The sequence below is a fragment of the Cebus imitator genome, unplaced genomic scaffold (genome assembly GCF_001604975.1).
Source record: "Cebus imitator isolate Cc_AM_T3 unplaced genomic scaffold, Cebus_imitator-1.0 Scaffold318, whole genome shotgun sequence".
NCBI classification, from domain to species: domain Eukaryota; kingdom Metazoa; phylum Chordata; class Mammalia; order Primates; family Cebidae; genus Cebus; species Cebus imitator.
In genome coordinates, this window is record NW_016107633.1 from 2152089 (window position 1) to 2163604 (window position 11516).

Here is an 11516-nt window from a genome sequence, read left to right on the forward strand (position 1 = left end):
AAAGACAGGGTTTCATCATGTTGGTCAGGCTGGTCTTGAACTCCTGACCTCAGGTGATCCGCCCACCTTGGCCTCCAAAGTGCTTGGATTACAGGTGTGAGCCACCACAACCAGCCTACTTAATAATGTTTCTTCTGCATCTTTTCATGGCTCGCTGGCTCATTTCTCCATTTTTAGTGCTAATATTCCATTGTCTGGGTGTCCCACGGTGTGTTTATCCGGTCACCTGCCGGGGGATGCCCTGGTTGGGAAACCTTATTTTTGCGTGTGGCTGTGGCAGTCAGTGTGATTAGTCCCGTCATCTTGCTTGGAAACAAAAGCCTCATTGCATGTGCATTCTGGAATTTTATTATTGAAATGAGGTTTTTTTGGCTTCTGTTGTTGAGATGGAGTCTTATTCTGTCGCCCAGGCTGGAGCGCAGTGGTGCAATCTCGGTTCACTGCAACCTCCGCTTCCCGGGTTCAAGCGATTCTCCCACCCCAGCCTCCGGATTATAGGTGCCCGCCACCACACCTGGCTAAATTTTGTATTTTTAGTGAAGACTGGGTTTTGCCATGTTGGCCAGACTGGTCTCGAACCTCTGACCTCAGGTGATCCGCTTGCTTCGGCCTGCCAATGTCTTGAGATTACAGGCATTGGCCACAGTACCCAGGCAGCCCAGGAGTTTGACAGCAGCTTGGGTAACATAGTGAGACCCCCATCTCTACAAAAATTAAAAAGATTTGGGAGGTATGGTGGCATGCACCTGTAATCCCAGCTATTCTCATGAGGCTGAAGTGGGAGAATCACTTCAGCCCTAAATTTGGAGGCTGCAGTAAGCTATGATCATGCCACTGTACTCCAGCCAGGGCAACAGAGTGAGATCCTGACTCTTCTTCTTTTTTCTTTTTGTTATTTTTGGAGACAGTCTCACTCTGTCACCAGCCTGGAGCACAGTGTCACAATCTTGGCTCATTGCAACCTCTGCCTCCTGGGTTCAAGTGATTCTCCCACCTCAGCCACCCAAGTAGCTGGAACTACAGGCCCGTTCCACCGTGCCCAGATAATTTTTTGTATTTTTAGTAGAAACGAGGTTTCACCACGTTGGCCAGGATGGTCTTGATCTCTTGACTTCATGATCCACCCGACTGGGTCTCCCAAAGTGCTGGGATTACAGGTGTGAGCCACCGCACCCAGCCACAATCCTGACTCTTTAAAAATTAAAAAAAAAAAAAAAAATTTTTTTTTATGTACACCCAAAAGTAGCATTAACTAGCCAAGTAATCTGTATTCTCGGAATGTATTTCTTTCCCATAGGTACGACTCCCTCACTGGAGTTCCTGTCAGCCAGCAGAACCTGCTGCTGGAGAAGGCCAGTGTCCTCTTCAACACTGGGGCCCTCTATACCCAGATCGGGACCCGGTGCAATCGGCAGACACAGGCTGGGCTGGAGAGTACCATAGATGCCTTTCAGAGAGCCGCAGGTATGTCTCCTCTAGGGCTGCCTGGACAGAGCCTGGGGCCTGCCCAGGGCATCAGGGGGATCCCCCACTGAAGAGGGTCTACAGGTCATCCCTCGCAAGGGCCAAACTGGTCTCCATCACTGGCGTAACTCCCCATTAAGAAACTTGCTCAGTGGTTCAAACCTGATGGCTGATGCACATGGTGAATCCTGTGGCTGACGATGAATCTTTTCCAAACAAGTGGCCCTTGGGATGGCAGTGCATTGACTGTTTCAACACTGTCATGAAGATCAGAATAACTTTTCCCAAATAGTGAAATTGTAGGCTGCTTTTTTTTGTATTAGGTGTACCTTATCAGTACATATTGCCCTCTGTGCCCTTTAGATCACCTGCATTCTGCCAACTTCTCCAGCTTGTGGTGGGTGATCTCAACCCTTTGTCAAGTGAGGCATTCAAAGGATGTCTCATAGCTCAGGTTCCTTCTTCTGGGAACTGTCTTTTTTATTTTATTTTATTTTATTTTATTTTATTTAGAGATAGAGTCTCGCTCTTTTCACCCCAGCTGAAGTGCAGTGGCACAATCTCCACTCACTGCAGCCTCTGCCTACTGGGTTCAAGCAATTCTCCTGCCTCAGCCTCCCAAGTAGCTGGGGTTACAGGCACCCGCCACCATGCCCAGCTAATTTTTGTATTTTTAGTAGACATAAGGTTTCCCCATGTTCACCAGGCTGGCCTCAAACTCCTAACCTCAAGTGATCTGCCTGCCTCAGCCTCCAAAGTGCTGGAATTACAGGCATGAGCCACTGCACCCAGCCTTTATTTTATTTTTGAGACGAAGTCTCACTCACTCTGTCACCCAGGCTAGAGTGCAGTAGTGAGATCTCAGCTCACTACAACCTCCACCTCCCAGGTTTAAGCAATTCTTCTGCCTCAGCCTCCCAAGTAGCTGGGACTACAGGCACGCACCACGACGCCCAGCTAATTTTTTTGTTTTTTGAGATAGAGTTTCACTGTGTCGCCAGGCTGGAGTACAGTGGCACAATCTTGGCTCACTGCAACCTCTGCCTCCTGGATTCAAGCGATTCTCATGCTTCAGCCTCCCAAGTAGCTGGGATTATAGGCACACACCTCCACACCCAGCTAATTTTTGTATGTGTAGTAGAGATGGGGTTTCACCATGTTGGCCAGGCTGGTCTCGAACTCCTGACCTCAGGTGATCCACCCTCCTCAGCCTCGCAAAGTGCTGGAATTACAGCTTCTGGGGACTTTCAATTGCTTTTCCCATTCTAACCTCTTTTTTTCCCAGCCACTCACTGAGGAAACGTGTCTTAGTTTAAGAGGTGCTGGGTAGAGGAGAAAAGCAGCCGAGTGCTTACACATACAGAGGATGGGCTTCACAAGACCCAGTGCTGTGGGTGAGCCTGGTGCGGCTCACACATGCCCATGGGTTCTGCCTTGCCCCCCTATAGCAGGGCCTGTGTCTGGGTCAGACTCTGCATGGGGATGGATGCAAGAGCAGGGCACAGTGCAGACCACAGTGTGGTCCCCACGTCCTCACGTTAGCGCTATAGCGTGTTGCCTTCTGGGCTGACCATCAACATTCTGCTTAGGGGTGTGAGTTCCTTCCACCTGTGTAGATCATTGTCTGATATCACTTTGCCCTGCCAGCTCCTGAAGAACCGTAGCTTGGCCACTTTGACTCATTGTGGAATTTCTGCTGCTAAAATGATTGGTCCTACCAGCCTGGGTCACATTGCAAGACCCTGTCTCTACAAAATATTTAAAAATTAGCCGGGCACAGTGGTGCATGTCCATGGTCCCAGCTACTCCAGAGGCTAAGATGTGAGGATCACTGAAGACCAGGAGTTGGAGGCTGCAGTGAGCTATGATTACACCACTGCACTCCAGCCTGGGTGACAGAGTGGGACTCCATCCCTAAAAAAAAATTTTTTTTAATTAAAAAATAGGCTGGGTGCAGTGACTCATGCCTATAATCCCAGCATTTTGGGAGGCTGAGGTGGCTGGATTGCTGGAGCCCAGGAGTTTGAGATTAGCCTGGGCAACATGGCGAAACTCCATCTCTATAGAAAGTACAAAATTAGCTGGGAGTGGTGGTGCATTGCCTGTAGTTTCAGCTACGTGGGAGGCTGAGATGGGAGGATCAGCTAAGGTTGTGATAAGCCAAGATCGTGCCATTGCACTCCAGCCTGGGCAACAGAGCAAGACCCTGTCTCAAAAAAATGATTATTTAAAAAAATAAAAGATTGGTCCCTTGGGATGAAGCGATGTGCTAAGATTCTAAGTACGAGTCGATTTCTTTTGCTGTAAATCTTTTTTCTGGACTCATGTTTCTGAGGAATCTTAGGCAGGCATGCTTGTGTCCTGTCTCTGAGATTACAGCAGTGGAGACAAACTGTAGACAAAATGAAGCAAGGAGAACAGTGGGGAGTATGAGAGCCCCCGGGGAGCTCACAAGCAGCAGGTGCCCTCCCTCTGCAGGCTGGGTTTTTTTTTTTTTTGCTCAGCAACAAAACCAGAGGAACCAGTTAGATGAGATTCATGTCAGAGATTCTATTTCAGTTACAGATTGATTGTCAGCTAGTGCTTCAAACAGTTAATTTTCTAAACTATAAAGAAGTCAGTGGAGGGCTGCAGCATGAAATTTTCCATTGGAGCGCATGGGCTGATTTTTTTTGTTTGTTTTTTTGAGATGGAATCTCACTTTGTCCCCCAGGCTGGAGTGCAGTGGTGAGATCTCAGCTCACTGCAAACTCTGCCTCCCAGGCTCAAGCGATTCTCCGACCTCAGCCTCTTGAGTAGCTGGGATTACAGGTGTGTACCACCATGCCTGGCTAATTTTTATAATTTTAGTAGAGACAGGGTTTTGCCATGTTAGCCAGGCTGGTCTCCAACTCCTGACCTCAAGTGATCCACCCACCTTGGCCTCCCAAAGTACTGGGATTACAGGCATGAGCCACCTTGCCTGGCCAGAATAGATCTTCCTTGAGGTCCAGGGGAAAAGCCCTGGACTGCTGAATAACTCAGGTTTTATGTGTGAGCCTGGCCCCCTGTGAGTCCCTCAGTTCTTCTGTCTGCTGTCTGGTTTCACCTCCATGCCTGTCATAATGGAATTTTGTCCCAGGTGACACAGGAGTTGAGGGAACAGGCTGTTTTTTTTTTTTTTTTTTTTTTTGAGACGGAGTTTCGCTCTCGTTACCCAGGCTGGAGTGCAATGGCGCGATCTCGGCTCACCGCAACCTCCGCCTCCTGGGTTCAGGCAATTCTCCTGCCTCAGCTTCCTGAGTAGCCGGGATTACAGGCACGCGCCACCATGCCCAGCTAATTTTTTGTATTTTTAGTAGAGACGGGGTTTCACCATGTTGACCAGGATGGTCTTGATCTCTTGACCTCGTGATCCACCCGCCTCGGCCTCCCAAAGTGCTGGGATTACAGGCTTGAGCCACCGCGCCCGGCCTTTTTTTTTTTTTTTTTAAACTCAGTAGAGATGTAAGTGTTTCAGAAGATAATCCAGTTTTTAAAAATTATGTTAAAAGGTGGGGTGGGGTGGCTCACACCTGAAATCCCAACAGCTTGGGAGGCCAAGGTGGGCAGATCACCAGATCAGGAGTTCAAGACCAGCCTGACCAACATGGAGAAACCCCGTCTCTACTAAAATACAAAAATTAGCTGGATTTGGTGGTGTGTGGCTATAATCCCAGCTACTCTGGAGGCTGTGGCAGGAGAATCGCTTGAACCCAGGAGGCAGAGGTCACAGTGAGCCAAGTTTGTGCCACTGTACCCCAGCCTGGGCAACAGAGCGAGACTGTCTCAAAAAAAAAAAAAAATTGTGTTAAAAAAATTGTGTGTGTGTGTGTGTGTGTGTGTGTGTGTATTTTTATATATACAGAGAGAACTATTTTAATCTTTTTAAATTGTAAAATACACAACATAAAATTATTATTTAATTATTTTATTAAATTTTTAAATTATCCTACCAACCAGAAGCACATTTTAACCATTTTTAAGTGTGGAGTTCATTGGCATTAAGTACATTCATATATTCATACATTCATAGTGTTGTGCAGCCATTACCACTAAACATGTCCAGAGCTTAAAAAAAATTTCTTTTTGGTTAGGCAAGGTGGCTTACACCTGTAAGCCCAGCACTTTGGGAGAGCTGAGTCAGGAGGATCATTTGAGTCTAGGAGTTGGAGACCAGCCTAGGCAACATAGGGAGACCCCATCTGTATAAAAAATGTAAAAATTAGCTGGGTGTGGGTTAGTGCATGCCTGTAGTCCCAACTCTTCTGCTTGAGCCTAGGAGTTCGAGGCTGCAGTGAGCCATAATCGTGCCACTGCACTGCAGCCTGGGCAACAGAGCATGACCTTGTCTCAAGAATAAAGAAAATAAATATATATATTAAAAATATATATATATATATTTATTATATGTATATTTATTATATACATATTATATATATTATTTATTATATATTATATATTATATCTGTATATTTATTTATATATATATTATATATATAATATATAAATATATATACATATATAAAATATATAAATATATATATACATATATGTGTGTGTGTATATATGTGTATATATATGTATATATATGTATATATGTATATATATGTATGTATGTATATATATGTATATATGTGTGTATATATGTATATATATGTGTATATATATACACACACACACACACACACACACACACACACATATACATACATACATACATACTAAGATGGGGGTCTTAGTATGGTGCCCAGGCTGGTCCTCAACTCCTAATGTCAAGCAATCCTCCCACCTCAGCCTCCCTTGTAGCTGGGATGATGGGCAGTAGCCACTGGGCCCAGCTCTCTCCAGAACTTTTTAATCATCCAGACCGAGGCTCTACTCAGTTAAGCAGTAACTTCCCATTGCTCCCCTTTCCCAGCCCCAGCTGACCTTGATTCTTCATTCTATTTCTGTGAATTTGACTATCCTGGCTACCTTATCTAAATGGAATCCTACAATATTGGTCCTTTTTTGACTGGCTTGTTTCACTTAGCATAATGTCCTCATTCACATTGTAGCATGTGTCACAGTTTCACTGCTGTTTAAGGCTTAAAAGTATTCCATTGTATGGATAGGCCACGTTGTGTTTCTTCATTCATCCGCTCACGGATGTCTGGGTTGTTTCCACTTTTCGGCTCTTGTGAATAATGTTCACAACGTTATTCACATGGGTGTTCAAGTATCAGTTAAGTCCCCACTTTCACTTCTTTGGGGATATACCTAGGACTGGAATTGCTGGACCATATGATTGATGATTGAGAATCCAATTTTTTAATATGTTGTAGGATGCTGTTTTAGGATGCTTATTTTTTCTCCTATCTTTCCTTTTTTTTTTTTTTTTTTGAGATGGAGTCTTGCTTTGTCACCCAGATTGGAGTGCAGTGGTGAGACCGCGGCTCACTGCAATCTCTGCCTCCTCCTGGGCTCAAGTGATCTCCTGCCTCAGCCTCCCAAGGAGCTGAGACTATAGGCACATGCCACCACACCTGGCTAATTTTTGTGTTTTTTGTAGAGAAGGGATGTCACCATGTTGCCCAGGCTGGTCTTGAACTCCTGACCTCAAGTGATCTGCCCACTCTGGCCTCCAAAAGTGTTGGGATTATGGGCATGAGCCACCGCACCCAGCCTGCTGTCTTTCTCTGCAGCAGCATGGTGAAGTAAATAGGAACCTGAACTAATGGGCAAAACATTTTCCACTTTTAGGGGTTTTAAACTACCTGAAAGAGACATTTACCCATACTCCAAGTTACGACATGAGTCCTGCCATGCTGAGTGTGCTTGTCAAAATGATGCTTGCTCAAGCCCAAGAAAGCGTGTTTGAGAAAATCAGCCTTCCCGGGATCCGGAATGAGTTCTTCATGTTGGTGAAGGTGGCTCAGGAGGCTGCCAAGGTAAGACTTCCTGGTTCCTGTGACTCTGGGGAGTGGGCAGGAGACGCCGGCGCAGGAGCACTGGAAGGAGCGGGGACTTCCCACGGGAGCCTGCCTGTGACCTGGGCAGTGTGCCAGCTCTGGCCAGGGCTGCTGGCTTGAGTTTTCTTGGCAAATGTTGGTGTTTCAGATACGGATCATTGATTCTATCTGCAGCTCAGCCTAAAAGCCAGCATAATGACGGCAGCCTGATTCCCTGTTAACTGTGACAATGACAGAACAAGGGGTTGCTTGGAGGTGCTCCCAGATTCTGGAGCGGCCCCTTGCAGGGGCCGTTGCATGGGGAGAAGAAAGGGCTCTTTCTCTGCAGTTGGGTTTATGAGGGCCCTTGTGCCAGGCTGCCCCTTCCCAGTGCCCCTTCTGTTTCAGGTGGGAGAAGTCTACCAGCAGCTGCACGCAGCCATGAGCCAGGCACCGGTGAAAGAGAACATCCCCTACTCCTGGGCCAGCCTGGCCTGCGTGAAGGCCCACCACTACGCGGCCCTGGCCCACTACTTCACTGCCATCCTTCTCATCGACCACCAGGGTAAGGGTTGGGGAGGGTTCGGGGGTTTGGCCGGTGTCATGGTCCAGCTGCCCCGGGGTGATTCTGAGCTGAGCAAGAGCTACCTGCCTTCCCTGGAGATGCTCACAGGCCGAAGGCAGAGGATGGGAATGACCCATGACTGAAGCAGCTGCTGCACAGGCCATGGTGGGGACAGGGGTTATAAGTTCCTTTGGAGGGAGGAAGAGGGGACACCTTTAAATCTGCCGGGGTGCAAGAGTTTTCACCTGGAATCTAGAATCTAAGGGAATGCCAAAAATGCAGGAATCAAGATAAATAACATTTTAAGGTAATATTTTAAAAGAATCAAAATTAATGCAGGCCAAGTACGGTGGTCATGCCTATAATCCCAGCACTTTGGGAGGCCGAGGCAGGTGGAGCATTTGAGGTAATGAGTTCGAGACCAGCTTGGCCAACATGGTGAAACTCTGCCTCTACTAAAAATACAAAAATTAGCCAGGCATGACGCACACCTGCAATCCTAGCTACTCGCGAGGCTAAGGCAGAATGGCTTGGGCCAGGGAGGTGGAGGTTGCAGTGAGCAGAGATTGCGCTACTGCACTCCAGCCTGGGGGACAGAGCGAGATTATCATCTCAAAATGACAATAATAAAGCAAAAAAAATCTGTGACGATAGGAATGTTATTTTATTAATTTTTAGAGATGGGGCTGGGGTACAGTGGTATCGTCATGGCTCACTGCCTTCTTGAATTCCTGGGCTCAAGCAATCCTCCCACTTCAGCCTCCCGAGTAGCTGGGCCTACAGGCACATGTCACCACACCAGTTAATTTGTTTTAAAACAATTTTTTGTAGAGATGGAGTCTCACTATGTTGCCTAGGTTGGTTTCAAACTCCTGGCCTCAAGCAATTGTCCCACCTTGGCCTCCCAAAGTGCTGGGATTACCGATGTGAGCCATCACGCCTGGCGGAAATTTTAAATAAAGATAGAGGTCACTAAAAATCTGTGCTGAGCCATATTGGAACTTTAGACAAAAAAGAAATTTGCATGTTTTAGTCATCATGGGCTTTTCTGCATTAGTTTTGATATTTTTAAATGGCATTAGGGCAGGCATGATAGCTGACGTGTAATGCCAGCAGTTTGAGAGGCTGAGGTGGGAGGATTGCTTGTGGCCAGGAGTTTGAGACCAGCCTGGGCAACATAGTGAGAAACTTTTGTCTCTATAATAAAAAAAATGCATGAAAATGTTACATATTTACTTATTTACTGAGTTACATGTTTAAATGTTCAGTCCAAGGCAAGGACTGACTTTTACCTATAGCTTAAGTGGGATCTTTTTTTTTTTTTTGAGACAGAGTCTTGCTCTGTCGCTCAGGCTGGAGTATAGTGATGCAATCTCAGCTCACTGCAACCTCCACCTCTAGGTTCATGCAATTCTCCTGCCTCTGCCTCCTGAGTAGCTGGGACTTCAGGCACACACCATGCCTAGCTTGTTTTTAGATTTTTAGCAGAGATGGGGTTTCACCTTGTTGGCCAGGCTGGTCTTGAATTCCTGAACTCAAGTTATCTGCCCACTTTATCCTCCCAAAGTGTTGGGATTACAGGCATGAGCCCAGGTAGCTGGTCAGGGGTTTTTGATGTAATGAGTATTAATCCAGGCAGCCTGCTGAGGAATTAAAAAGACAGCCTCTTCTGTCTTTAATTCATGGCAGAGCTGAGATATGAACCCAAGCAGCCATACTTCTTGGGTTCATATCTCAGCTGTGCCATGAATGAGCTGTATGACCTTGGGCAAGTAACTTAGCTGTCCTCTGCCTCTATTTTCTCATCTGTAAAATGGGCACATGGCAAGAACCTACCTCACAGGCTGTCATGAAAATGAAGTGCCTGTATGCAAAGCTCAATAGTGCCTTGTATACTGTAGGCTTTCTGAAAGTGTGAGCCGCCACTCCTAGTGCTGTGTAGTCTATTAGGTGGGACAAGGTGTGGAAACAGATAGAAATACTATATAGTACCTCAGTGATTGCTGCAGAGACACAAATGTGACAGCGGGTGGACTCCGTGGTGTAGTCGTGGATGACTTCTCAGAGATGGTGACATTTGAGTTTGATTTTTTTCCATCTGCACAGGAGGGAAGGGTCAGCACAGAAACAGAGGCTGAGGGTGCTGAGGAAGGGGAGAGTGGTTTTGTGAGGTGTGCGAGCAGGATACGCACGCGCCAGGGAAGGTGCAGTTGAAGCAGGAAGGGGCTCTACTGCAGGGGTCCAGGCTGGGCACGACGGGGTCGGGCTATGCTAGGAGGTTCTGTGTGGTGAGTGGGTCGGAGGAGGTATTGTGTCGGGGCTCAGGGTCAAATTATGAACCTCTGGAGTGTGGCTGGTCCCAGTGAGCAAAAGCTTTGGGGTAGCCGGGCATGTTGGCTCACGCACTTTGGGAGGCTGGGGCAGGAGGATTGCTTGAACCCAGGGATTTGAGACCAGCCTGGGCAACATAGCAAGTCCCCATCTTTACAACCATGGCGTGTGGTGGTGCACGTCTGTAGTCCTAGCTGTCAGGAGGCTGAGGTGGGAGGATCACTTGAGCCCAGGAGTTCAAGGCTGCAGTGAACTATGATTGTGCCATTGCACTCCTGCCTGGGTGACAGAGTGGGACTGTCTCAAAGAAAAAAAAAAAGCTGGAGGGGCTGGACAGCCTGGGGTGTGTCCAGGGGGCAGAAAGGAGACCCATGATCCCAAATGCCTTGTGAAACTGCAGAGGAGAGGAAGCTGGAGATGTGGTGGAAAGAGAAATCTCTCTGTGGGTCTGTGGCCAGGTCCACGAGATGGGATTTAACCTGTGGTTCTCTTTGCAGTGAAGCCAGGCACAGATGTGGACCACCAGGAGAAGTGCCTGTCCCAGCTCTACAACCGCATGCCGGAGGGGCTGACACCCTTGGCCACACTGAAGAACGGGCAGCAGCGCCGACAGCTGGGTGCGTGTCCCCCTGCCCCAGACATGGGTCCCACTTGGTGCCCAGCTGGTCCTGCTCACAGACAGCAAGAGAGAGGTCCTGGGAGAGAGGGGTGTTCCCAGCCATTGTGGCCGCTTTGGGTTCAGAAGTCATGAGGCGCAGTCCCCAGCCTCAGAGGTCTTCCCAGGCCATGTTCTCACGGGTTCCAAAGCACCCAGGCCTCCTACCGTGGAGCCAGGACTTTGAGCATCTCCTCGGGGTGCACGGGGCAGGCCTGTACCATGCTCACAGGGAAGGAGCTGTTTGATTTCCTTATCTGTGGCTTTATTACCAAGAACACCTAGTGACTGGTTAGGTCTCTGCCATGTCTCAGTGTGAATCTCTCTTCCCATGTGCAGACCTGACCTCCACCACCCTAACCTTCCCCGCTGCGCACCACCCACGCACACAGACGCGGCTTCCCATCTCAGTGACGGCAACCCTACCTCTCTAGGTGCTCAGGCCAGAAACTTTGGACTCACTCTCCACTCTTCTTTTCTTTCCTCTCCTCCTTCCTCCTTCCCTCCCCACCTCTCCCCTTCCCTCCGCTTCCCTTTCTTTTCCCCTCCC

General features: G+C 47.9%; 1 protein-coding gene across 1 annotated transcript in view; it reads left to right on the forward strand.

Moving 5' to 3' along the window:
* Window positions 1–11516, forward strand: part of RHPN2 (rhophilin Rho GTPase binding protein 2) — an 81206-nt gene that overhangs the window by 52193 nt on the left and 17497 nt on the right. Inside the window, exons 7-10 of the mRNA XM_017504248.2 lie at window positions 1298–1464; window positions 7228–7415; window positions 7824–7980; window positions 10809–10928. Coding sequence (XP_017359737.1) covers window positions 1298–1464; window positions 7228–7415; window positions 7824–7980; window positions 10809–10928 — 632 coding nt within the window. The remainder of the gene's footprint in view (window positions 1–1297; window positions 1465–7227; window positions 7416–7823; window positions 7981–10808; window positions 10929–11516) is intronic.